The following is a 26,723-nucleotide window of genomic DNA, read 5'->3' on the forward strand; positions in this document are numbered from 1 at the left end:
AAGCCTTTTTGTTGCTTCTGTACAGCACGTCATCTTTAGGAGGAAGTCGTGCGTTCTTGAAGCACCGAGGCTTCTCCACTTTTCCTATGATCAGCAGCGGCAGTTTGTGACTGCCGGACATATTCGCACCAAACAGAATGGTTATTCTGTCCTTGGGTTGTTTTTTTCCCGTGACTACCGCATCCTTTGGGGCAAACGTCTTCGTAGGCAGCATTTTGTAAAACAATGCGGCCTCGTCCATGTTGTAAACATCGTCCTCCGCGTACTGCTGAAGCAGCGGAGCCAATGTATGCCTTTTCCAATTCTCGACAACATTTGGGTCGACGCTCCCGCTTTCGCCGCACACTGTCACGAATTTGAGGTTATTGCGGTCTTTAAATCTGGACAACCAGCCGTTGCTGCACTTAAATGCTTCATGGCCCAGCCGCAGTGCAAGCTCATCGGCCTTTTCGCGCAGCAGCGTGCCGTTCACAGGCAGGTGTGCTGCATTTGCATGCTGAAGCCACTTTATCAAGGCGTCTTCAACGTCCGGATACGTAGGAAAACGAATCCTTGTCCGCTTCGTCGAATGCGTCTTCCCGTAGGCCTCGAGGATCTTCGTCTTATTTTTCAATATAGTCGAAAGGGTCGATAAAGGCACCTTGTGCTTTTCCGCCAACTGCGTTTTGGAGCTCGTCCATTTTTCAGCCTCCTCAATTAGGCACACTTTCTGGCAGAGAGTCAGAGTTTTGTACTTCGGCATTTTCTTAACACCAACACCGCGCACGTGGTCAAGAACTAGCAGAGCACAGTACTCGCCTGGTCGCGGCACCGAACAATAAAGAACGAGCAGTGCCTGCCACAAGCGAGACAAACAACAAAAACGGAAACGGAACCAGAAAAATTTTGACCTAGTGGCACCTGCTTGTTGCTTTGTCAACTAAAGCTAGCCTCCAAAACCGGTGCAGATCACTGAGGCACAACAAAGCACCGGAAACAGGAAGTTGATTTAAAGTGCCGCCTGGCTTTCACTCCGGCAACTATACTGGCCTCAGAGACTGGCACAATGGAAAAATCACGGAGGCCATGGCTTAAATTGACGTATTATCCGGATGAGGGCGCGCTGGCTGTTCAAATTATCCGGCAAAATTTGCATACAAACTGTTGGGGCCGCCGAAAACCTTCGAATTACGCGGGATTTCGAATAAACAGAGTTCGAATTAACGAGGTTTTACTGTATTTGTTTACTTGCATATAAGCCGGGTGTTCTTCCTATATCAGATGAACGCTCCCATTGTCCGGGGGCTGTTCTTACGAACTTAGTCGATATCGAATATATAAAACCTAGAAATATAGAATTGCTGTCTATGTTGAACACTCAAAATCTATCTTCAAAAATTCTTTGCAAAAGTAGAGCAGTATGGCACGTGCATGTCGGACTTGTTCAGAAGAATATTCTATATACAGGGAGCGTTCTCTTGAGCCTCAGTGACTGCCGTTTTGGTGGCCGCCATGTTGGGGTAAATGGAAAAACGGCGAAAGGCAGCGTGCCATGTATAATCAGCTTATCACTACGTGCTCTGGCATGCACTGCTGGAGCTGCGAGCTGAACACCACAATGGTGCCCATCAGGTCAAGTGAATACTGCCTAGATAGAGCGTCATATATTGTGCGGAATTGTGAGTCATATTTTTGTCAGGTGATTAACGAATATTGGAAGGTGGACTTCACATTTATCTGATTGTTGTCCTGCGTATGCCACTTGACAACGCCATGGTCTTGACATCATCATCGTAATCGTAAGCCTGACTGCGCCCACTGCAGGGCAAAGGCCTCTCCCATGTGTCTCCAATTGACCCGGTCCTTTGCCAGCTGCAGCCAGCGTATCCCCACAAACGTTTAATACCCCTGTCGCACAGCGAGTTTCAATGGCCATCGAGTCGAGGGTCTTTGAAATTCTCAATCGCAATCGAACTCGAAGGAGTTGTGTCGCTGTTACACGGGAAATCTCAATGGCTGTTGAAATGGTTCTCGTGTCTTGCGCCAAGCTTGTGTGGCGTCACAATCGCTACTTTGGATTTTGCAAAATAACAAAAATATTTGATAAATGTATACTAACTCCTGAAATACATGCATACGCGTATGTCGTTTAAAACCCTTTTAATTTCACTTGCGCGGCGGGCAGATGCAGACACTGCTGTAGCAACTCTAATACAAGACGAGCCAAAACCAAGCCAGTCCAACTGCGTCAGACCGCTGCTTCGTCAGGCTTAAGACCTGGGAAATCGCCTTGATATCTGAAAAACAAGAGCTATTTGTCTCTTGAAACATTATGCGAGGGTAAGAATGGGCAAATCGAAGGCGAATACAACAGCTTAGAACACGATATTGCTTTGAGGGATTAGCGACGAAGCTGTTATTGATGCGAGGCGGGCGGGCAGGGCGCCGCCATGTTGTCAACGCTAAGTATGCAAGCAACACAAAGACCGCAATGGAAAATTAATGCACTTAAAACCAGTCTAATACAATTTTAAAATTATTGTACAGACTGCTTGCATTAAATTTTAGGCGAATAATGTATGTTCATGCTTTTGTACCGTGAATGTGTCGTGTACGAAAGTGCGCTTGGCGTCGCTCTAAGCAACGCTAGCAACCTTGGGCAGTGCTCGAAGGCCCTCGAAATCTCGGTGAAGTTTCACGCTGCTCCGTTGACTCGAACTATTGACTCAATAGCCATTGAAACTGCCCGTGTAGCAGCGCTCGATTGCCTTTGAGCCGATAGGCTATCGGTTCGAGGGCCTTTGAAATGCCCGTGTGACAGCGGTATTAATCTCATCCGCCCACCTAACTTTCTGCCGCCCCTTGCTGCACTTGCCTTCTCTTAGAATCCACTCCGTTACCCTGAAGGGCCAGCAGTTATCAGTCTTGACAGCAACCCCCTTTTTGCATTTCAAATGATGTGTACATTCCCTTGTTTCTCTTTTGCCGGTCAAGAGAGATGGGGCAGTTGTAATTCAGCCCTCTGAAGTCCCACTGGAGATTGCAGCATTCAAAAATAAATCTCTTACCATTTTTGCGTGATGGCCTCAGTTGCTTATGTGGCGTAAAATCAGACTTGTTTACCATTGCTTACCGAGGTGAATGTGCTGGACGAGCTTCATGTTTCTGGTGTCCTGAATGCTGCTCTGTCCTGTCTGGTCCTAGGGTCCCGAGTCGGAGGATTCATCCTCAACAGCAGCAGCTGCCGACTGGGTCCGCAACACCAGGGGAGCCGCCGGGGAGAGCAAATACTACCCAGCCGCAGCAGACACGAGAGAAGCCACCGGTGGGTGTTTTCTCTCCTTCACCTTTAGTTTGGGTAATGTGATTGGCTACGATGCCATCCCATCGGAAACTGGGTAATGCATGCTATCGGCGGCAGCCATACTGAGGCCACCACTAGCGTTGCATAAAGCAGGGTGTGTACTCTGACATGCAGGATTAGTCTGTGATCGGCTGGTACCTGCACTATCATCTCAGTGGCTGTCAAGATTGGATAGAGCATAAACCAATCACTTACTCAGTCATGGTACTCTTTCTAGCTAGTGTGACTGGCCAGCACCTGAACGTAGTACAATCGTAGACCAGCCCTCCACACGAAGACATGTGAAATGTCGTCTACTCCTATTGTGATTGGATGGAGCACAAACCATATGTAGAGTTTGTCCCTCGATTGGCCGGAACCTTGAACATTGTCTCGCTGGCTGTTATGATTGGACGGAGCATGGACCAATCACTGTACCTGCCATGGCAGTCATCTTGTATACAGCTGCTGATCGATTTTTCGGACCCGGCATCGAATTGTCCAGAAAATCCGTGAACTTCAAGAAAATACTTTCTGCGAGAAACCGGCTTTAAAAATCGTTAACTTCACCATTCCCCATTTCCCGCTTACAGGCGGTAATATTAGACTTTATCTGAGCAACAAGCATGCTTTTGTCATGTCTGCACTACCTTGATGCATGATGCGACCGCAGGTCATGCCGCGAACGAATGCAGTGAAGAAAAAGTAGCCAGTTTCTATGTGCAATGACTCTAAAGACAGAGGTAGCCCACAGGGAAACATGAGCGCCTACAAATGCCCCCCCCCCCCCCCCCCACCCCACCACCACCCCCCCCACCCACCACCACCACCTCACTGCGGGTTACGTCATCCAGAACTGGTTGGTTGCAACAGTCATGCTTGCTCGCTTTTATGTTAAGCCTAAACAACGAATTTTCGATTGAAAAATGATGGTTCCTCGGCGAGGTCCTAAATATCGCATAAGTCCGAATTATTGGAGTCCAAATTGATCTGCTACTGTAGTTAGTGTGATTAGACGAAGCTTAATCATGGAACAGTGATGAACCAGTCATGTACAGAAAGATTTGTGAATATGGTTTGTGACCTTTTGATAGCACTTTTTAATCCTAAACTGGGGGCGGGGGGCAATTTATTCTTCTTTAGTTGTCGAATATCGCAGCCAGGTATTTGTCCGTGCACCATGGCTCAGTGTCTCCGTGCTGTTCTTTCTGCTGCAGTGAGCTGCTTGTACTTCACTGAGCGCTTTTCTGTTTTCTCATCTCTCCAGGTTATGTGGGCCTCGTAAACCAAGCCATGACCTGCTACCTGAACAGCCTGTTACAAACTCTGTACATGACACCAGAGTTTAGGAACGCTTTGTATAGGTGAGGTGGAATCAACCAAGCTCCATTTTAAGAAGTGCAAATGCCGGGATGAAAGGAAAATAGAATTTCAATGATGGCGGTCACCAGTAGTGTCACGGGAGCTGGGGGAATTTTGGGCATAAACTCAGTAGAGTGGAGCACTTGCGACATAAGCCTTCCTGAATGTACTAGATCCACGTGAAGGTGTAAATGCTTGCTGTATTGTTCTCTTGTCCAGTGAAGTAGTCTTCCAGGCTGCATTTCTCTGGTTTTTTTTCTCACACCTGCTTTATTAGTACAGCATGCGGTTGTTTCCTTGTACAGTCTAGTTTTAAGTTGCTATGTTGTAGTTTATGAGCTTGAGCGCACTCCCCACGCCGCATTGTTTCTTTGCGGTACTTTGCAATAACAAATGCGTTTGAGTATTTGAGTTTTTTTCTTGTTTGAGGGCTCTTTGCTTGCACTGACAGTTTTGTTCTAGTGTACATTTCAGAAGCGGCAAAGCAGGCTTTAGGGGTGCGTATTAAGGATTCAAATGTTGGCAGCTTTGGTTATTTCAGTTGGTGTTGAGCCCCTTTGTTGTGTCAGTGGCACTGATTAATTGTCTCACGAGTTCATGGCCAGGAAAGTTATTTTGAATAATTATTTTCAAAATGGATCACAGTGTTTTTTGTTCTTCTTTTTAACATCACATTTTCGGCACTCTTGCAATGACGGTGAAAGCATTCGTTGAGGCGAGTATTTCTTTCATCGTAGTGTAACATTCAGGAGACATCATCTACTGTTTAGTAGAAGAAATACTTATTCCTGAAAAAAATGGGGACCTCAAGAAAAAATAATAGGTTTTCCTTCCTGATTGTGGTTGTTCATTTGGCTGTGTGTTGTGCACGCAGGTGGGAATTCGACGGTACCGAGCAGGACGCAGCCAAAAGTATACCCTTTCAACTTCAGAAGCTTTTTCTTTTACTACAGGTGAGGAATCACCATGGTTAAGGTTGGCCCACGCTTTCATCCAACGCTTCTTATGAGCGAAGATTCATGTGTGCTTTTTTTTTTGCTTCTTCTTTCTTAGACGTCATCAAGGCCCGCAATAGTTACAACAGATCTGACAACCAGCTTTGGGTGGGACAGCAGCGAAGGTAAGCACCCTTCAATTTAATAATAATAATAATAATTGGTTTTTTGGGGAAAGGAAATGGCGCAGTATCTGTTGGACACCTGAACTGCGGCGCCGTAAGGGAAGGGAGAAGGGAGGGAGTGAAAAAAGAAAGGAAGGAGGTGCCGTAGTGGAGGGCTCCGGAATAATTTCGACCACCTGGGGATCTTTAAGGCGCCTTAGCGTTTTTCCTCCATAAAAACGCAGCCGCCGCGGTCGGGTTCGAACCCGGGAACTCCGGATCAGTAGTCGAGCGCCCTAACCACTGAGCCACCGCGGCGGGTTAAAATTTGCCCAGCCTGCAGAATTGATGTGTCAAGAACATCTTTACCATGCACTTTTTGTGTACTAACTGCGAAAAATGACAGGTGGCAAAGTTTCAAACATGAGTGTAAAACAAACTGAATAAGGAATACAAATAGGATCCATTAACACTTCCAGAGGCTGGCTATCGCACATTTGAAGTGGCAGCTAAACACACAAGTGTTAAACCTATGTAAACTTAAGTCTCTTCCTTTTGCTGCTCATATTTGATTTGTACCATCCATGGTTCATTAGTTGCCGACAGTGCAGTTACAGCATACATAAAGATAAGACCCTGGATCCGGGTTTTAGTTAAGCTGTTATTGCAATAGTAGTGCATGTTAATCACTGCAGCATGTTACTTTTAAGAGCGTTAGCTCTTACTCGTCATGTTTCGAGATTTCGTGGGGTCTGCTACCACCCTTGATCACAGCACCATCTGTGGCAGCAACTACTCATCACGTTTCGAGGTTTCGCGAGGTCTCCTACCATCCTGACATCACAGCGCCATCTGTGGTTGCAACTAGAAAACAGCGCATATCACATTGAGACTTGTAGCACCATCTGCATTCGCATTGTAGAAAAAACCACCTGCTGTGTGCCAATGATAACATCACGCTCCGATATGGTGGATAGAGGTGGAACTATGAGTATGACGTCAGGGGCCGAAATGGGGGCATAGTTTCGGTTTCTCGAATACAAGATGGCGGCCATTAACATTGGTTGTGCCCTCTCATTCCTTCCCTCTTGAATACACCTTAACAGATCAGATAACTGTGAATGCCTTTAGCTTGACCAGCACATCTCGCACCTCTGCATTTTTTTTTTAACTTCCTGTTTTCCTGTTTTGTGCCGCCTGCAGCATGGCAGCAGCATGATGTCCAGGAGCTTTGCCGGGTGATGTTTGACGCTCTGGAGCACAAGTTCAAGCACACAGACCAGGCCAAGCTCATCTGCCAGCTGTACGAGGGCAAGCTCAAGGACTACGTCAAGTGCCTCCAGGTCAGGACTTCGCAAACTTTGGCACTTGGGTGTTCTTATAGTTCTTTTATGCAGGGCATTCTCGTTTTAAGCTTATTTCAAGTCAGGTTTAAATGTGACTTTGCTGAGATTGATGTGCAGTCACTGAAGCTCCTGAGTGGAAGGAGAAATGCACAGATAATAATAATAATAATAGTTTATTTCCAGGCAATTGTACATGATAGTAACCAGCCCGCTTAAGCATTGATGCTTGTGAGCGTGGCTGGGCAGTACATCATGACAGCATCGGGACAAATTTAAGCCTTGCACAAAAACGAAAAAAAAAAAAAATATTGAAAGCACATAAATGTTCAAAAGAAATAAACAAACACGTATGTCACAAAGTACTGAATTATCTTTTGAGCACTAAATATAAAGAAAGCATTGTTCCAAATGAATTCACGTGTTGGAAGTACATGTGCTTTGGTTCAATTTATTTTGAGCGTGGCTCTAAAGGGGACTAACGTGCAGGCTTGAACCCAAATTGGCATGTGTGAGTGGACATGTTGTCCTGTTTATATTTATTTTTAACAGTTCTTTGTCTTGTGGCAGAACATTTTGCCCAGTAGTTAGGACTTTGTTAGGACCTCGAGCGAAGTGCCATTAGGCCCACCTTTGCGAAGGCAGCATGTTCTTTCAAGGGGATCCTGGGCCCACTGGCATTTAAGTTTTACCTACAAAGAGTAAATTTACCATGTGAGTAAACTGAGTACAAATTCAGAATTCTTCCTATCCATTCCCAAGCTGCCCTTTGCTTCACAAAGAATCTGCCTCTTCACTCACTGTGTCCTGGGCTAATGACAAGACGAGAATGTGTCGGGCCTTTATTGTCTTGTTTTGCCGACACTGACTAGGCGGCAGTCCGGTGTTTTCTCATCTTGCTCATTAGTAAATTTATTCAGTGAGCAAAATGAGTCATGTTTCTCCCTAACCATCCGCAGGCTTCCCATTTTTGGCAGTGAGGAATATGGCAGCACTTATTGAAGTGAGCCTTTCGTTACGCCAAGAAGTTGCCTTCATTTGCTCCTTGTGCTTTGCGGTACACTTGAACCTCGCTATAACGAAACTGACGGGGCGCGGGAAAAATTTCATTGAAGGAAAATTTCGTTGAGGCGAAAACAGCCCAAAAGCACTGTCAAGTTGGACAACATAGCCCCAAAATATCATTTATTTCGAAAGAAGTCGGTCAGCTTCTGCTTCTTTTTTTTTTTTGCCACGAGTGCCGTGGCGCGACTTTCGCAGTCGGTGAGCAGTTGCATCGCAACGTCGTCATCGTGAGCACCAATAAATCTGTGGAGCACATCAAATGCTTCCATCAGGGCCGCCGCGGTGGCTGAATGGTTATGGCGCTCGGCTGCTGGCCCGAAAGACGCGGGTTCGATCCCGGCCGCGGTGGTCGAATTTCGATGGAGGCGAAATTCTAGAGGCCCGTGTACTGTGCGATGTCAGTGCACGTTAAAGAACCCCAGGTGGTCGAAATTCCCGGAGCCCTTCACTACGGCGTCTCTCATAGCCTGAGTCGCTTTGGGACATTAAACCCCCGTAAACCAAATTTTACTCCTCAAGTGGAATGTTTCATGCAAATTGGGTGTAGAAGGTTTTCGTACAGTGTGGATCATGGTCTTTGTTCCCTGCTGCAGTGTGGCTCGGAAAGTGCCCGGGAGGACACGTTCCTGGACATCCCACTGGTGGTCCGTCCGTTTGGGTCGAGCCAGTCTTATGGCAGTGTGGAGGAGGCACTGCGGGCGTTTGTCACCCCTGAAACCCTGGACGGCTCAAACCAGTACCACTGCGAGAAGTGTGCCCGCAAGTGTGATGCCCACAAGGGGCTCAAGTTTGTGCGCTTCCCCTACCTGCTGACGCTGCAGCTGAAGCGGTTCGACTTCGACCCGACCACCATGCACCGCATCAAGCTCAACGACAAGTGAGTCTGTCTCCTTCATTTGTCGTATGTGTCAGGTGAGCCTAATGCCTGTTGAATTTTAAAGTGAAGGAGTTGAGAGAAAGCCAGTGCAGTTTGAGAGTCCAAAGAAAGTGGATTCAAACAGTACCGGATGAATAAACAACTCGCCATGCATCGAGGAATATGTGTCCATCAGCGGTATTCAGACTAGTGCTTTTGTTGTTACGATGTCTGGAAAAGATTGTCGGGTTCGTAATTACCTCAGTGCTAATAGTTATGATGCTGATTGTCTGTGCATTAGGTTGAACAGTGTTAAAAGTGTGCATTATAGCTGACGCAGGGGAAAGTAAAGAGGCCTTAGACTTGTAGTGGATGCAGGCTGCTGGTGATGAGGAATTGTATTTGGAAGGTGCACACAATTAAGAAACTTCTGCTGAGGCATGAATGCGTCACTACAACCTTTGTTCTCTCCTCAATTCGTTCGGTGCCATCAAACAGGGTGACCTTCCCCGAGATCCTCGACCTCAACCAGTTTGTGCGGTCAGAAAGCGAGACTGAGAGCCCCGGTGACGACGCTGACACGACGGACAGTGGTTCTGCGCTTGAGGAAGAGGCGGCGGTCACGTCAACGTCATCTGCTCCGAGTAGCAGCCGGCAGATGAATGGTCCTTGCGATGACATGGCCAGCGACGATGAGGGCATCGATGTCTGCAGCACAGATGCCGTGGTTAATGCTCGCAACCTCAAACGGCCCAGTGAAACAGTGAGTTTTCTGTTGCCTGGCATTCATGAAGGTTGCATTTGCAGATCTGTTTTTTCTCATTCTTTGGAATTTATTGCAGTTGGTTTTACTACATTACGAGCATGAATATCTTCAATGCTAGGCATTGTGGGGCATTACCTAACGATGCACTAAAAAGTAATCTGAACTCGTCTTTTTACCTGGGGAACTCTATCTACACGTTCCGGGCATTCTTAGAAACTTCAAATTGTTGCCCTGTGTGGCCGATTGCCCTAATATCGGATTAAATGTCCTGGCTCCTGCTTTTTTTTTTAACTCAACGCCGTAGGTACGAGGAGTCAACCAGCGCGTCAGCCAGTCCCGTGGCGGCTTGCTGCTCTGCCATCGGCGGAGTGATACGTAAATCAAAGAGTGCACATGTATTTTTATTTCCGTGGGCCTAATTTGCGGCTATATTGTCTGTGACTGAAAATGTTTATTCACAGAAACGTAAACAAAATAAAAGCGAAGCCGTCACTGGACTGGCTGGAAGGCACTCCACGCGTTGGTTGACTCCGCCTACCTACTGCGTTGCGTTAAATAAAAGGCGGGAGCCGGGACATTTAATCCGATTTAATTAGGGCAGTCGGCCGCACAGGACAATAATTCAAAGTTCATAAGAATGCCCGGAACGTGTAGATAGAGTTCCCCGGGTAAAAATAAGAGTTCAGATTGCTTTTTAGTGCGCCTTTAAGGTCTGCTATGCTATTTGGGACTCAGTCATCTCTTTTATAAAACGTAGGCACAGAAATTGTTTCACTTCCTGTGCTGAAATCTCTTGGCATACTTTAGGGGATGCAAATGCTGTGATTATTGACGTCTTCTGCAAAATATACTCGCAGGTGTGGTGAGTGTGTTTTGCAGAACACATTGAGAATGTAAGTTTACCATTTATTGTTCCCTCTTTGAATTCATGATTTAACCGTGGCCGGGTCTACGCTGACTGGGGAGTTATCTGTGAAGGCCTGAAGACCTCTTATTCTTGCAGTTGCATTGCAATGCCTCTGCATCTGTTTCCACACTGGACATTGCCGACCAATCTTAACCCAACACCGCCTCAAACATACGTAAACTTAAAAAAAAAAAAACTTCCAGTTTTCTGTTTGCGGGCGATGATATTCGCTTGTGTTCAAAGATGGTGGCTTCCATGGTGCAAAAGAGTTGGCTGGTTGGGGCAGCAATGTGCTCGCTCTGTCTGTGTTTCGTAAAAAAAAAAAAAATCTGCTCTTATGGGTCTTCGAGCTCCTTGTGCTTGCTGGCATTTACTTTAGTCCGAAAATACAAAACTTTTAGACTCCACAGGTCCCTGAATATTGGTTGTGAATATATGTGCACTTTTCTTTGAGCTGCTGCATGGCTCCTCAGTGAAGCCTGAAAGATCGGTCAGGTACTGTATACCTTTTTTCAGGGGACCTTCATTTCAGCTAGTTCATGTTCAGCTAGTTCAGCTAGTTTGTTCACTGGCATGTTTGACATGTTGTGGTGTTGTGCACCAGCTTGAAATGTGTAGTCCCGGTTGTTGTGTTTATCATTGGTAAGATAGCATTGTTAATCGTGGGCCTGAATAAACTGAGAAGGAGCATATAAATTGTCTACACCATGGGCACTAGAATGTTGTAACACTTTCATCAGCACCACATTACTATTATTCTTACCAACCAGCTTTTACGTACTGACAACAGGTGCATTACCGTATAAACGCGTGTAAGGGCCGCACCCGTGTAAGGAAATAATTGAAAAAAAAATCCGTGTAAGGGCCGCACCCAAACTTTCCAGGAAACACGCAAGAATAGCCTTCGAAATACATGCTCACAGGAGCTTCGAGGTGCCGCCCATGGATGGCGCCCAAGGCCGCGGGTCATCATCATCATCTTTTCTTCTGCCGCGAGCTTCTGCTACTGTACTTCCGCTATCCGTATCAGCATCGGTATCGCCAGGTCTAACTTTGTTCTGTTCTGGCTGTCAAAGCATGCGTTTTTTGGTGGTTGTGTTAGCGTGGTCGCTCGGCTTCACTTTTTCATGAACTGCCTCCGAGCATTGTCACTGTTGCACGATGGGCAAGCACCTCAACAGCTACAAGGCGAGCTTTAAACTGAAAGTAGTGGAGTTCGTTCTCGAACACGGCAAGCGTGCCGTGGGCAGAAAATTTGACGTGGACGAGCAGTGTGTCCGACGGTGGTGCGGACAAAGGGATGCGTTGAAGAATACCAGCTCCAAAAAGCGCGCTTTCCGAGGCAAGCCATGCAAATTTCCGGAGCTAGAAGAAGAGCTGCTATGCTATTCAATGGAAGTGCGGAACAACGGCTACGCGTTGACAACGGACATGCTGCGCGTGAGGGCACAAGCCTTGGCGCGTGCTAAAAGCATACCGCACGAGGACTTCAAGGCTAGTGCCGGCTGGGTACGAAGATTTCTGAAGAGGAAGGGCCTATCATTTCAGCGAAGGACCACGCTGTGCCAGCGGCTGCCCCCCGACTACACCGACAAGGTGCTCAGCTTTCAGAAGTATGTCATCGGTCTGCGTCGTGAGCACAACTATATATTTTTGCAGATAGCGAACGCCGACCAGATCCCCGTGTGGTTCGACTGTCCCGAGAGCTGCACAGTTGAACTGAAAGGAAAGAAGAGTGTTTTCGTGCGAACAACCGGCGCGGAGCGCCAACGGTGTACCGTTATGCTGTGCGTCACCGCGGATGGGCGGAAGCTGGCCCCCTATGTCATCCTGAAAAGAAAAACGATTCCTAAAGGCGTTTTCCCCAAGGGAATTGTAGTTCGCGCCCAAGAAAAGGGCTGGATGGACGATGAGCTTGTGCTCGACTGGGTAAAAAGCGTTTAAGAGAAGCGCCCAGGCGCCATGCTGGCCCGACGATCGCTCCTCGTCTTGGACAGCTTCTGCGGTCACTTGACGGGTAGGGTTAAGGAACGCCTGCGCGGTATCCGCACAGACGTGGCCGTGATACCGGGCGGCCTCACCGGCATGCTGCAACCCCTGGATGTAAGCATCAATCAGCCTTTTTTAGGTTGAATTTCGAAGGCAGTATTCGGAATGGATGGCCAATGGCAATCACGACGAGACGTCGACAGGGCGGCTTAAGAGGGCACCGCTCGCGACTGTGCTTGGATGGATTTTGTCCGCATGGAATTCTGTGTCGACCGACATTGTAACCCGGAATTTCAAACAGTTTAGACGGGACCGAAGACGACTTTCTGTGGGCTGAACATTTACCTGAACACAGCACCAGGTCGGAGTCTGAAGACTCCGTGAGTGATGCCTGAACGGTAAATAAAGTGCCGTGCATTCCAGATTGGTTTGCTTTCACTTGAAAAAAAAAAATTTTTTTTTCGAAAATCGCGTGTATGGGCCGCACCCCGAAATTTGCCCCCCCGAATCTGGGAAAAAAAAGGTGCGGCCCTTACACGCGTTTATACGGTATATATGCAGCAACACGTGCCCTGTTAAAGGACTGATGTAGTACTGTTTATGGGAAATGGGTATTATGCTTTATGAACACATTGCGAAGTTCATGTCTGTTCTTTTTGCAGGGTCCCTATGTGTACGAGCTGTTCTCCATCATGGTACACGCGGGCAGTGCCAATGGTGGCCACTACTATGCTTACGTCAAGTGAGTGGCTGTTAGGTCGTTCGGTGGAAAGAAAATGCCTAGTTACAAGGTAGTCTGCGATGTCTGCGAAACAAGCTTTCCATATAGCTAGTAGAGAAATGTCTTCCCAAATAATTCACTCATTATTTCAAAATTGAGTTACTAATACTTCATTAAAAATTGACCTGGCACAAAAGAAGTCAGTCGTAGGAATGGACTTGTTAATGGCAATGCACAGCAGCGGGGGTCGAAATAAACATTTGGAACGGACAAACAGTAATGTTGACATTTTAGTATGGCTGTTGGTAATGTTCTAGAAACAATGCAGAACAAAGTGAATTGTCTAATCTTTAGAATTCGATTTCTAAGGTGCGAGAAATGCTTGAGTGTTGTAGAATATTGAGCTCCTTAGAGAGCTCGAAGTGTAGTGTTTTGAGAATGTCTGGGCTCAACCTCGGCACGTCGTTCCTCTCACTTACAACCAGGTCCTTCACCGAGGGCCAGTGGTACTGCTTCAATGACGCTCAGGTGTCCCGGGTGACGTACGACGAGATCCGAAAGACCTACGGTGGCGGGCCCAGTCGGAGCGGTGGCTACTACATCAGCGCCTACTCGAGTTCAACCAACGCGTACATGCTCATGTACCGGCGCATCGACCGGGAGCTGAATGCAGAGCCCATGACGCCCGAGCAGTTCCCCGAGCATCTCAAGACTCTGCTGGAGGACATGCGGCAGGCTGAAGAAAGGGAGCGGCAGCAGCGGGAGCTTGATCGGTCCATGTGCAAGATCAAGCTGTTCTGCCTGCACCCGGGCAAGCACACGATGCAGGAGATGCGCCTCAAGGTGCACAAGGACGCGACGCTGGCCGAGGCGACGCAGACTGCGCACCAGATCATGGGGCTGGAAGGGATCGTTCCGCTGGACCACTGCCGGCTGGTGATGTACGACGACTGCGCCGAGTCCCTGGAATGCTCGCTCGAGGAGGTGGCACAACAGACGATGGGCCAGATTCTGGGCGGAGTCAAGGCCACCTACCCATTTGACCTGCTGCTCGAGATACGCAAGCCCCACGAGACGTTCCAACCGTACAAGATCGGCGGTGAGTACTGTGATGGCATGTTTGGAGTGTTTACCACACTCACGTGAACTCTTCCTATTGTTGCGTCTCTCGTGCTGTCCTCGATTTTGCTTCTTGGCTTATGCTTAGATAATGCTGTGCAAGCTGGAAAATTTGCTTTTACCTTTCTACTTCTGCACCTGAATCTTGTTTGAGGTCACTCCTCGGAGAGCAGATGACATTGTTGTGTTGTAGTTGTGTATAAACGACACTGGTGACATTCCTACTAGCTAGGGAATTGCAAGTGTGCGAGCCAAGTTTCCACGTTTGAGAAACGGATTTGCAAGGGCCAGGGAATACCGTATGATAGATGAAGAATCGGTCTGTCTTTTGATCAGACTTGATGGTGTAGACGTCAGCATCTGCAAAAGCTTTGTTTCTTAGACAGGAAGCTTTGACAGGTACCTGGTCAGCCCGAAAGGCCATGTAGGGCTTGCAAAGTGTGTAGTATTTAGTAGTACATGTTACTTAAAAATATGAAATGGCTCCAATTGCGTCCGCTGTGCAGGAACATTATGGAAAGCTCGTCTGTCTCAAGAAACCTGCAAGATTTTTTGGCAGTTTTGCAGTACCATTTGCGATGGCAGTAAGCGTAAATGTGTAGCCATCATCAGCGTGTACTGAAATTCTTCACAACCTGCAGTGTGCTTAAGTCATTTGTAAACCACTTTCTAGACGCATGGCAAACAAGATTGGAAGGGGAGCTAGCTACAAGGGTGAACATTTTTCTCGTGCTTACCGCAGTTCTGCATTTGTTCGTTGAGGGTTGATGGCTAATGGGGACGTATGAAGCATCAGCTCAGGTCTGCTGGAGCATTAGCATGTCAAATGACATATTGACATGAGAGTTTTGGCATGCATCAGATCTTTATGTAACATGATTCATACTAAAACCATCATATAACCACATCGATAACATGTATGGAAATGCAAAGTACAAAAGCAGTGTTGATGTTTCTAGTATTAATCGTGTTGCATAAAGATCTGCTGCATGCCCAAACTCACTGAACCTCTGTTCACAACTGGCGCTCTACTGTTTGCAGCTTTTAGCTGTTTCCGTACCAGGAAAGCAAAGTGCTAAATTAATTGGCATGTTCTCAAAGTGAATTGAAAGAAAAGCACAGAAGGGAAATTAATTACTGACTATGATTTAACCGCTCAGTAATTCACGGCAGTTCCCCACGATTTTAGAATGTTGAGAGACTTGTCTTTTTTTTGTGGTAGTACAGTCAGTGACCGATTTTTCAGACTCTCTGGGCACCGCGAAAAATAGGGCAGTCCGTAAAACCGGATTTCACAAAAAAATCACGAACTTATTGTTAGTATGCCGGAGGAAGGGGTCAATTGTATTGCGCACAGTCTGAAGCTCCTCATGACTAAATTTCGTCGCTCGTCATGTGCACAGACGACGACCAGCGACCACTTTCACGACTTCAGGCTGGCTGTGCTGCTCTTGGAATGTCGCCGATGAACGCATGGGGTGGGACGAAGTCGAGACGGGAAAGCGAACGCACCGCTGCAGGAACTGCGCTGTTCCCGCAATACTATGGGCCCAGAACGAGAACGCAAAGATGGAGAAACATTAAGAACCGCAAAATGGCTGAAGCAAGCGCTCCGTCGGCATTGGCCTTCGTCATTAGGCCTAGCGACTAGAGCCAACATCGGCACCGTATCCGGCGATATGCGCTCTGCGGTGGCTTGCGTGTAATGAGGCATCTTGCCTGTCATCGAAACGTCAGTTGTTTACGGTTTTATGATAGAAAAGTCAGAGTTGCGGTGCGTTTTTCCGCGGGTTTGTTCACCTTGCTTTTATACCCACTTCCTTCCGTGCTCGCCGTCTCTGTGAAGCTGTACGTCTCACACGTGCTTCGCTGCTACCTCTTCCCATATCCGGGACAAAAGACTCTGCAGAGATGAGTCCAGCGAACTCTGACTACTGTTCAAGTTCGTGCAACGGATGACGTTCAAGAACAGTACGAATTTGAAACCACGTGGGCGCAATGTGAAACGAAATGAAAATTAGTTGTTGGGGAACGGAAATGGCGCAGTATCTGTCTCGCATCTCAGTGGACACCTGAACCGCGCTGTAAGGGAAGGGATAAAGGAGTGATGGAGAGAATGGAAGAAAGAGGTGCCGTAGTGGAGGGTTCTGGAATAATTTGGACCACCTGGAGATGGTTAATGTGCACTGACATTGCACAGCACACAGGTGCTTTTGTGACTGGCGCAGAATTTCAGCACCGCAGTTTAGGAGGCTCCCTTTAAGCTTGAATTTCGTTTTGTTTGATCAAGTTTCCGATCCCTCCTGCAGCTTGAATTAATGAGGTTAATTATATGGCGGCTTGGGTATTGGCGGTGAGTGCGAACGGGGTCCAAAAAATCGAGCGGTCAGTTGCGTTGCGTCCTAAATTTCAGGCACTCTTATACATTGGCTCTATGGGCCATGTCGTGGTGCCACGAAAAAGCCCGGATCAAGCATGTCCGAAAAATCAGGCGTCCGAATTTTCGGTCGTCGACTGTAATTTGCTCAACTGAAGGGAGAGGTGTCAAACATTTTGCGGCTAATTTACCTATATGGTTTTAAAAAAATTGTAACATGCTTGAGGTGCGGCACATTGACTTGACATTGCCACCGTCGTGTTCTTGGGCTGTCAGGGACGACGGTGAAGGTGCACGTGGTGAACCTGGAGACGAACGAGATTGGGCGGGCAGTCGTCGTGCGAGGCCTCAAGTCCCATACGGTCGAAGAGTTCAAGGCACAGGTAGCTCAGGTGAGTTTTGACCCGTCACTGACTGGCTTTCAGCTCTTATTCACGTGTCTGCTGTGTTCGTTTGTTTACATTCTCTTCAAACTTCTGTCACTCCTTTATTTACAAAAGCTCCTGCGGCTACACTTAATCTGCATACTGTGTTGCTGTTTTGCAGCGAAATACGTATTGCTAAAGTGTGGGTCAACCATTTGTAGTGAAATAGAACACGCCCACTTCAAGTTTCATGTGACCTCTCACCCATCCCTGTGTGCCGTCAGGTTTTGCTCTTCACTGCTCTTCACTGTGCTCTTCACTGCTTAATTTGCTCTTCACTGTGCAAACGGAGTGCGGCAGACACATTCTCCATACTTGAAGGCCTAGTCGCTTGACTTTAGCTCTTTTCTGCCTGCAGAAACTCTGCCTTCCCTCAAACAACATGCGGATGGTCTTGGAGAACTACCACAACCAACTGGAGTTGTTGTCGACACCGGGCCGTTCGCTCAAGGCTGAAGGCTTTGGGAAGAGTAATACTGTGAGTTCGCCTTGAGTAGTCCACTAAAGCTGTGCAGATTCGATGCTACTGGTTCAAAATTTCTCAGTTCAATGATTCAAGGCAAAGGAATGCTAAGAACAGGATTCTTATATTTTTTTTTGTGTGCATTATTACTGTATTTGCCTGAATATAAGGTGACCACGAATGTAATGTGAGGGTTGCTTTCGGGGGGGGGGGGGAACAGGAAAAGCTCACAGATGTAACACAAGAAATGAGGCCGCAGTATGTGGAAAGTTATGTAGAAACTTGATTAAAAGTACCTTAAAACACACTTGTGCCTTGTGAACACCGCCTTCAAGCCTTTCCAAAGTATTGAAGTTAATCGCAGTCACCGTTATCTTACGAAGGCATCATGCGCCTCTTGTTCAACAGAGCCGCGCAAACGATTCTCGCATCAGACTGACATGAAGATAAACTCTGAGCCCCACCATTCCGTCACTGCATTCACTGTGTGCTTTGGAGACCTCATTGTTGAAATGAAGCTTCTCCAGCAAGAGTTGTCGGGCTAGTTGGCTTGATACTTGTAATGCGAGCAAAGGTTATGCGCAAAAAGACTACAGAAGACACAACAGGACATGACATGACGCTTGTCCTGTCGTGTCTTCTGTCTTGTGTCATCTTGTTTGCGCATAACCTTTGATGGCATTAAAAGCTTCTCCCAATTGCACTCAAGTATGAGGAGTGATTCCTCCCGAATGTTGATGACTATTCTCAGCAGCATTTAAGCGAGCAATAAAAAAAATTATGCTGCAGTGCGCAAGTTTGTCGCTGAAAAGTTCATCAGATACTGATACCAAGGAAAATAGTTTTTTTTTCCCCTGCAATGGCAATTCCAAGCTTTCCGTGCACGTAAAGCATGGTACTATACTGATTACGACGTTCCTGTGGACATTGACGGTGTCCGTCAAGCTTAAGGAATGAAATGAAGGCATTTATTTCCACCGTGTTCTATCACACTTTCCTCAGGACTTCTAATTCACACTCGCTGCACTGTCTCCGCTGATGAGTTTCTAGCTGTGCTGGTCGTCTTAGTAGGATTGTGGCCCGGTGCTTCCTTTGGTTGACGTATACAACAGTCCAAGTTTTTTTTTTTTGATCTCTTTCACTTTCCATTAGTTGGAGGCTGACTATTAACGGAATATGAGAGTAAATAGGGTGCGGTGCTCCTTTGTCTCTGCATAACATTTAGCTATTGTGCAACGAATTACTTTTCACTAAGCTTGTTACATTCAAGAAAATACGGTATATAGTAGTACTGTTGAATGTTATATAATACTTACAGAATTACCAGAGCTTCCATTGAGCTCAGTGGCTGACTTCTGGTACGTAGTTTGGAGACTGCCACCAGGCATTTTATACTTTTTCACCCCGTCTTAGAATATTTGAGCGAGGAGGTGTAATTATTGAAGCATGTGTGCAAGGTAAAAGTAAGAGCGCCGTTTGTACTTCAGTGTTTAATCTTGCAAGGTGTGCTGAACGTGTGATATGGCAAGCATGTAACTCAGCTGTTAAATGTCTTGCGTTCCTTTTTGCATTGCCAACCCAAAAGCAGCTACTGGGCTTCTTAAAGGGTCCCTGAAAAGCGTGTTTGAGGTTGTCTATAAAATGTTCGCATTATGTACTGTAGAGGCCAATGAGCGTTCATGCTACGTACAAGACCACGGAAGCGAGCCGATCATTTACAGTACAATTTTAAAACTCCCGCTTCCACGCCTAGCGGCGACCTGCGGTGCTGGGCTTTCGCCCGAATCCGCGCTCGTTACATCAGCATCCGTGCTCGTTACATCACGTAGCACTTGTTACGTCAGCAGCAGACTGCTAGCATTTGTTCGCGCGTGTCGGCAGCCGGCAGAAGGGTCGAGTGCGAGGGGCCGGTGGAGGAGCGCCGATATTTCAGCGTGCAAAAAGTGATGAGAGGAGAGGGAAAGGCGCGAAGACGCGGAAATTCAAATTTTGACTACCGATTAACTCAGCTTCCACAAAACGCATCAAAAAAATTCTTGCTGGAGGACATTTGTGAAGCGGCGTCCTTTAGCATCCTAGGCACATTGCATCTTTGTTGAGATCCCGTTTCACAGCCCCTTTAAGGAGGCTACATGCTCAGTGTGTTGTCGATGCTCTCTGCGGCTGCAGGTGTACATAGAATTTCTCAATGAGGAGGACGCTTGCCTGCCATTCCGAGACTCCCGTTTCTTCGAGATTCTCGACCGTCACATCAACACCATCGTCATCACAGTCGTCCTGCCTCGGGAAGATGAAGGTCTGTACCCTTGTTCACACCTTGAATGCTGACGCCGTTGCTATTTACGGTTTTTTTTTTTGTGTGTGTACAGCGGTTTGAACACTTTCCAGAAGTATTCTCTTTGGTGCTCAAATGTGCCATTTTTAGTGGTGTGTATGTGTTGAGATGCATTGTAGTGTGTGGGAGCTAGATATCGCAAAGGCCTCTCATAAGCTGCGTTACATAGTACTGTTTGAAGACTACCTTTCGTAACTGCGCAAACATCAAGAGTGCTCCCCCAGTCATGACCTAGCTTCATGTGCATCTGTTTACAGAAGCATGAGAACCCCCCAACTTCAATTTCTGAGCAGCAAGCACTTTTCCCCTGCAGTGGCAAAGCTGTTATTGATATTTGGCACTTAGTTTGTATTTAGGGGCTAGCCTGATCGCTAGATGGCAAGAATCAGTAAATTTGTCGAGTGAAGTGCCATTGGAAGTTGGAAGCAGCAATGGGCTTTCCTGCCTTTCTCCATCGGTGGGCATGTGCCACAGTTATGCTGTTAACAGCATAACTAACATGCAAGTTTTAGTCGGGGACATTTTTCTTAGTCTAATCTGCTGCTTCCTGTTGTTGTATGCACTGTACCCTTGGAACTAAAGCAGGAGAGTGTCAGAAGAAGGGAGACAAACAAGCAGTTGCTCTCAACAGAACTAGATTTTTATCAAGACGGGCTTTTTATGCATGCTTTAATTTAGTTGCCTTGCAAGGGTGCTTGGCAGGCCCTGTACCAGTGAGTTCAGTGCCATGCAGAAGTATGAGACAGCTGACCCTGCCTTTTCTATGTGCAGTGCTGTTGGAGAAGCAGTGTATGTCAGCCAGCGTTGAAGCAGCTCAGAGGTACTGCAGCGTAGAGGACGAGGGAGGCACGGGTAAGATTCAGGCCACGGCAACTCTGCTCACTCTGTTGCTCAACCTTATATGCATATCTTCCTGTGCAAAGCAGCGTTCAGTGAACAGTGCTATTCTCGCAAATCATGGCTTTGAATAGCGGTTATTTTTATTTTTGAGATGTTCGTTCTGTTAGTGTTGTAATTAGGAGCTGCACATTTATGTAGTTAATGCATGGATGTTCAGTGGAACCCTGGGGTTCCTGGGTTCCCCAAACACCTGAATCCATGCATGCATCGGCCTCCAAATATCTTTCACCCAGTTATTTTGGAACTGACCACAATAGAGGAATTCAGCATAGTGTGGTTCACAGCCGATACCGTGGTATGCTTCCACAGGGAGCCACCGAGCATGCTTAAATCACCCTGAGGCCGCCAGATGGCACCAGGACCACCAATCAGCATGTGCGTACTGGCAGTGCACCGGAGCTGGTTGTGGTAGCAGCCGCGGATCACGCCATGCTAAATTCCTGTGTTGTAGCAAAGTGCTTCATTGTAAAGTTCGCTATTTTTCATTGAATTTGGACGCTTTTTTTTTTTAGGGTTTGTGTATCTGCATGCTTCTTTTTGTGAGCCTGTGGGGCAGAAACATATGGAAGCCAAGTAGTGAAGTTCCTCAGCACCATTTGAAACCCGCTGGGGTTCTTTGACACTGGGGTTCTTTAATGCCTTGAGTTAATGAAGTTAGGAGTAGTCTCGTTCAGCATTTGCAGACCTGAGCACAAATTTTTGTTGAACGTGCAGCTGCAAGGACTACGCAGCAGACGCAGACGTCCAACACGGCCTTGTCAGATGGCTACGACAGCGATCTCTGCGATTCCTCTTCGTCCGGTTGTCACGGCACGGGCGGCGACCAGTCGGAGGACTCTAGTCTCACGGACAGCGAGCGAACCCTTGTCGGGGACGACATCTCGCCGCACAACAACTCGCCCGACCTCACTGCCGAAGACGATGCCTGCTGCTCTGGGGAGGAGCGTCTCCCCAAGTTTGTGCCTTCTGTCGGTAGGTCGCCCGGAAACTTCCCACGAGGTCAACTATTGTGCGAGTGAATGGAATCAAATATACTCGTGGTCTACTCCACGGCAGGTATCTGTGCGCGAATGGTTCTCCAGCCCGAACTGCCAGCTCATTGAATATCAAGCATGGATTACCATATTTTCCATTGTATGTCTCACCTTCCTGCAGATGGCAGGTTTTTAAAAAAAAAGTCATAAGTCACACCGATGGATAAGACGTCCCTGCTCGCTCGGTGAGCACTCTTTTAGAAGCGCTGATGATCCCTTAGTCAGAGGTGTATGCTTGCGGCAGCTGCCGTGCACGGACAATGTTCGAGCTTTTGCCAGAGTGCCTTCTTTCCGCAGTCTGCCTTTTTTGTTGGCTTCATCGACTGGAGCACTCTCGCAGGTTTGCACCACACCCGGTTAATTTATTTGCTGGCGTTGAACTGTCTCCCTTCTGCCTGGATCACTTTCTCCGGCGCACATACATTGGCATGAAACTCGAGCTTTGCATTATTACTCATTCGCCTTTTTATTGGACTTTTTATTTGTTGTTTTTGACAGGGGTGGTTGCTAGGCAAGGTTTGACATGCGTCTACACATATTTTAAGCCATCAAGTGTACAGTTCCTGCCATAACTTCTAATGCCATGAGGTTGGTTCATCGGCCTAGTTGATGCTTAGTTGTCGTCACGGCAGCACTAAAATTTGCCATCCCAGGTCTCAGTTTTAGTGCTGTAAATGTCTCTTATGGCACTGATCTTAATGGTAGTTCCTTGGCACTATAACCTCAGACTGGTCCTTGGAGCAGTGTTGTGCTTGAAGAAAGTGGTTGATGTCAATTAGCATGTACAGCTGAACCTCGTTATAATGAAAATGAGGGGCCCGGTGATTACTTTGTTATAGCTGTAGCTTCAATGTAGCCTGTGTTGGCAGTGCTACTGTTTCATTATAACGAGGTTCGACTGTAGTTAGGTTTGTTGACTGCCGGTATATCCGTTGTATCGGCCTTGTACAAAGTACCAGTAGATAGTTTTCATTGTGTGACTGTGGTGACAGAGAGCAATAGTTCCTCTTCAAAAACACTGATGGCTCTGGCAATGCTAGCAGCCATTTGCAGTCAGCAACACTGGCATACGAGCAAGTCAGCACAAATAGTTGGTCTTTAGCAACATAGATGGCGCCTGCAGCCTCTTATTGGTGGCAGCACCACTGTCCATCGCATTGTTGCGCAGATCAGCGATTGGGTGCTAGCCGCCGTCTGTTGCACCGACGTCCTAGGCCTCGCAGTGGTCTAGGTCCACGTCATCCGCAGCGGACTGCTCGGGCAGTGAGGCATGGGCGTTGGTTTGCGGCGGTGTCTGGCACTCACATTGCTGAAAAGCGACGACGCTTTTGTGCTCGCGCTCCGAAACACGCGAAGTTCGGACTCACCCGAGGCCCGAAAAATGTGAAATTGAAGCAAAAATGTCAAATGGGTACGAAATGAACACAAGCTGCGCGTTTTTAACGTTGCTTGAGATTATTTGCTGTACAGCTTAGGTGTGGAGATGCGTCGGTTAGTGTGGAATCCAGAGTGAGTTTCCAGTAAGAGCACTGCTTTGCCTCACAGCCATGTTGTTCTGAAATGTTTCTTTTTGCACTTTGCATACTCAAAGTTGATTCTGGACATCTACAAATACATATTGAAAAGCTCGGAACTTAATTCTGACATAGAAAAAACCTGTGAGCCGTTGCTTGCATGAGGGATACCTCATATTTGGATTCAAATGTGGCTGAAGGACGACTGACAGTTCTAGGAGCCTGACTTCAGCAGCAAATTAAAATATTTTAATATGATCCAAAGATTGTGCCTTCGTCTAGTGGTGTGTCAGATTGATTTGCTGAAATTGCTGCTTAAATTTTGCGGTGTGCTCGCTTCTTGCGCATTTTCAGCTGCCTGAGTTGATGAATGTCACTGACATGTATGGCTTTCATTGTGCTTGCGTAGTGACCCACTCATGTAATGAACCGACCCTCAGATTTTTTCATTGAGAATTTTATTTTTTTTAGCCTGGCGTAAAAAATGCACGTCTGTCAGTCTACGGTTGGGCAGGTGGATGTATATGAAATTTAGACCTACAAAAAATTCTCAACTTTTTTTTTTCTCTCGTAATAAGCCCTTCCCCCAAATTTATGTCAACTTTTCCGAGAAAAAAGTGTGTTCATTACGCGAGTAAATACGGTAACCTGAAGCTGGTTGTCTGTGTCTATGCATATGATTACCGATGTGTACAAAGTTTTCGGTGTACACATTCTGACGTATGGACAAAAGCTGTGAATGCTGTGAAAGGATTAACTTGTGGATTGTAAATCCCATAAACTCTCATTTACATTGGTTATTACATCCGTATTATATCGGGTGCTTCAGCGAATACATCGAAAAATTCCTAAATATATGGAGTTCGAAATTTCTGGAGAAACGAACTGTTAGCTACAGTAGACGTCAGTTACGTTAAAAAAAATCATAGTTCGTAGTGTATTAATTAAAATTCAGAGAATAAGTTTTGAACAAAGTCTGGTGGTTAGGGCCAGTGGAAAGTATGAAGCCACAGTCAAGATGACGCTGCATCAGTTTTTAAGATGAAGTCATTCTCTAAAGCTCTGCAGCTTGAGGAAATATGGCGCCTTTTTCTTCACAAAGCCGGAAATGAGAGCATGAGGCGTGTAGGGAGCTTGGTGCAAACACAACGTCCGCTGATGACATGTTGCAGTGCCTATAGCGACCAGTTCGAACTGCTTGCATTATTGTATGAAGTCATCCACATTATTTGGTGTTCGCCATTTGGTGAAAATACGACGATAGTGATTATCTACTGTGTGGTCATTATTTTTTAGAGCGATAGAACAAAAGGAGGTACTTGTCGTGGTACGATAGAACAGGCCGTTCAGATTTGGCTCTGATGCAGTTGCACCATGTCACCAGCGAACGTTGCATTTGCATCAAGCTTCCTACATGCCTCGCGCACTTAGTTATTGTTCTGTGCTGAAAAAAAGTGCCAGGTCGCCTCTTGCTGCAGAGCTCTATAGAACAACTTCTTTGTTCCAAAAGCTGAAGTGGAATTTGTCTTGTCCATGACTTCGAACTCCCCATTGGCACTAACAACCAGGATATGTGTAATTTTTAAGTTGCTTAATTATAGTTAAGTAGCTACCTAATTAGGGTGACTTTTATAGTAATTCACCCTCTGCTGCGGCTAACAGTTTGGTTCTGAGAAGATTTTTCTTTCCATTTTGAACTCCCTATGTTTGGGAATTTTCGGAAGCGTTAGCTGAAACGCCCAGTGCAAGCACGCTCCTTTATTATGCCATTATTTCGCCCAGCTCTGTTATATTTGCTTTAGGGGTTCAATTAGATTGAAACTAACGTCGCTGAGCAAAATGCGAGAGCGTAGGGTGCAGTGCGTGAACTTAAGCGCTAGATTTTGTGGCAGCATGAATGTCATTAGGCTCTTTTCTGTGTACGAGCTTTCTTGACTGTCACTTCAAGAAAGAAAAGCTTGTTCCTCGCCCAACGTTGAGGCACAAGGAAAAGGAAAGAAGTTGTGGGACTTGCTTCTGTTATTAGTGCATATTTTACATTGTCGTGACTTTATCTTGCTCCTAGCACAACCGTAATTTTATGGCTGTTAAAAAACTTGGCACTTTACCTCTGTGAAATTTCACTTTGCATTAGCTTCTATGTGCTGCTTTAAGAATGGGCACAACTTTCCCCTTAGTTTCACCCTCTCTTTTTTTTTTCTTTTTCACTCTGCAGAGATGACGGACCAGATAAAGCGGAGCATGCTGGATTCGTGTGGGAGCACATCTGCCGCCGTCAGCGTGACGCCCGCTGGCGACGGCGCCGCTTTCTCTGAAGAGGCGGCCGGCTACGCCTGTGGGGATGCTGCGGTAAGCGGCTGCTGCTGGCGCAATTCTTTCTCGTCCTCGGCGTAATTTAGCAAGGGTCTGCCTTGGCTTTTGCAGCAGTAGAGCAGGGAAAGGAAAGGGAATGTTAGTTACATTGATTTTAATGGCGCATAAGCTACTGAGGCTATGATGCGCCAAACACACGGTTAGAGCTTTAGTTAAAGGTTACGCTTTTTATATCTAAAGTTTGTTTAAAACATTGGTTTCTCTGAGAAACTTCAAAATGCTTGAAAAGTCAATCAATGCTTGATCACCCACAAGTAACATGGGGTGTAGTGGGATGTATTCATTGTACAATGTTGTGAAATATTTTTTCCTCAGTTGTTCCAGTTCTTTGCATACAATTAAAATGTGGTTTACCGTGAGTTCATCGCCACACATTTCGCAGAGAGGTTTGCCTTTTTTTGTCAGTAAGAAGTTGTGAGTAAGGTGTGTGTGTCCAATGCGTAGTCGACACAAAATAACTTCTATGAAACGCTCCTGATGTGTACATGATCTCCATTCTCCCAAAACAGGCTTTATAGAATGTAGTTTGTTGTTTGTTTGTTCATCCCATGCAATCTGCCACTTATTCCTGAGTTTACTGTGCAGTAATTTAGAAAAATCCCTCTGTGGTATGTTAACTTGTTTTATATGGCCAATTCTAGCTTGTGCTGCGCAAGCATCTGCTCTCTCATTACCTAAAATTCCAACATGGCTAGGGACCCAGCAGAATATGATGTTATGTTTTTGCTTTGTGATTTTAACTACGTTATGTAT

At 46.6% G+C, this 26,723-nt stretch overlaps 1 protein-coding gene across 2 annotated transcripts in view; it reads left to right on the forward strand.

Moving 5' to 3' along the window:
• Positions 1-26,723, forward strand: part of LOC144104587 (ubiquitin carboxyl-terminal hydrolase 47-like) — a 54,615-nt gene that overhangs the window by 10,140 nt on the left and 17,752 nt on the right. For both annotated transcript variants that reach the window (XM_077637690.1, XM_077637689.1), the window contains exons 5-19: positions 3,184-3,304; positions 4,590-4,686; positions 5,559-5,637; positions 5,738-5,804; positions 6,987-7,126; positions 8,785-9,068; positions 9,546-9,810; positions 13,372-13,451; positions 13,916-14,529; positions 17,203-17,318; positions 17,710-17,829; positions 19,984-20,110; positions 20,921-21,001; positions 21,764-22,021; positions 25,813-25,946. In XM_077637690.1, the coding sequence (XP_077493816.1) occupies positions 3,184-3,304; positions 4,590-4,686; positions 5,559-5,637; positions 5,738-5,804; positions 6,987-7,126; positions 8,785-9,068; positions 9,546-9,810; positions 13,372-13,451; positions 13,916-14,529; positions 17,203-17,318; positions 17,710-17,829; positions 19,984-20,110; positions 20,921-21,001; positions 21,764-22,021; positions 25,813-25,946 (2,583 nt within the window). The remainder of the gene's footprint in view (positions 1-3,183; positions 3,305-4,589; positions 4,687-5,558; positions 5,638-5,737; positions 5,805-6,986; positions 7,127-8,784; positions 9,069-9,545; positions 9,811-13,371; positions 13,452-13,915; positions 14,530-17,202; positions 17,319-17,709; positions 17,830-19,983; positions 20,111-20,920; positions 21,002-21,763; positions 22,022-25,812; positions 25,947-26,723) is intronic.

The sequence above is a fragment of the Amblyomma americanum genome, chromosome 9 (assembly GCF_052857255.1).
Source record: "Amblyomma americanum isolate KBUSLIRL-KWMA chromosome 9, ASM5285725v1, whole genome shotgun sequence".
Lineage (NCBI taxonomy): Eukaryota > Metazoa > Arthropoda > Arachnida > Ixodida > Ixodidae > Amblyomma > Amblyomma americanum.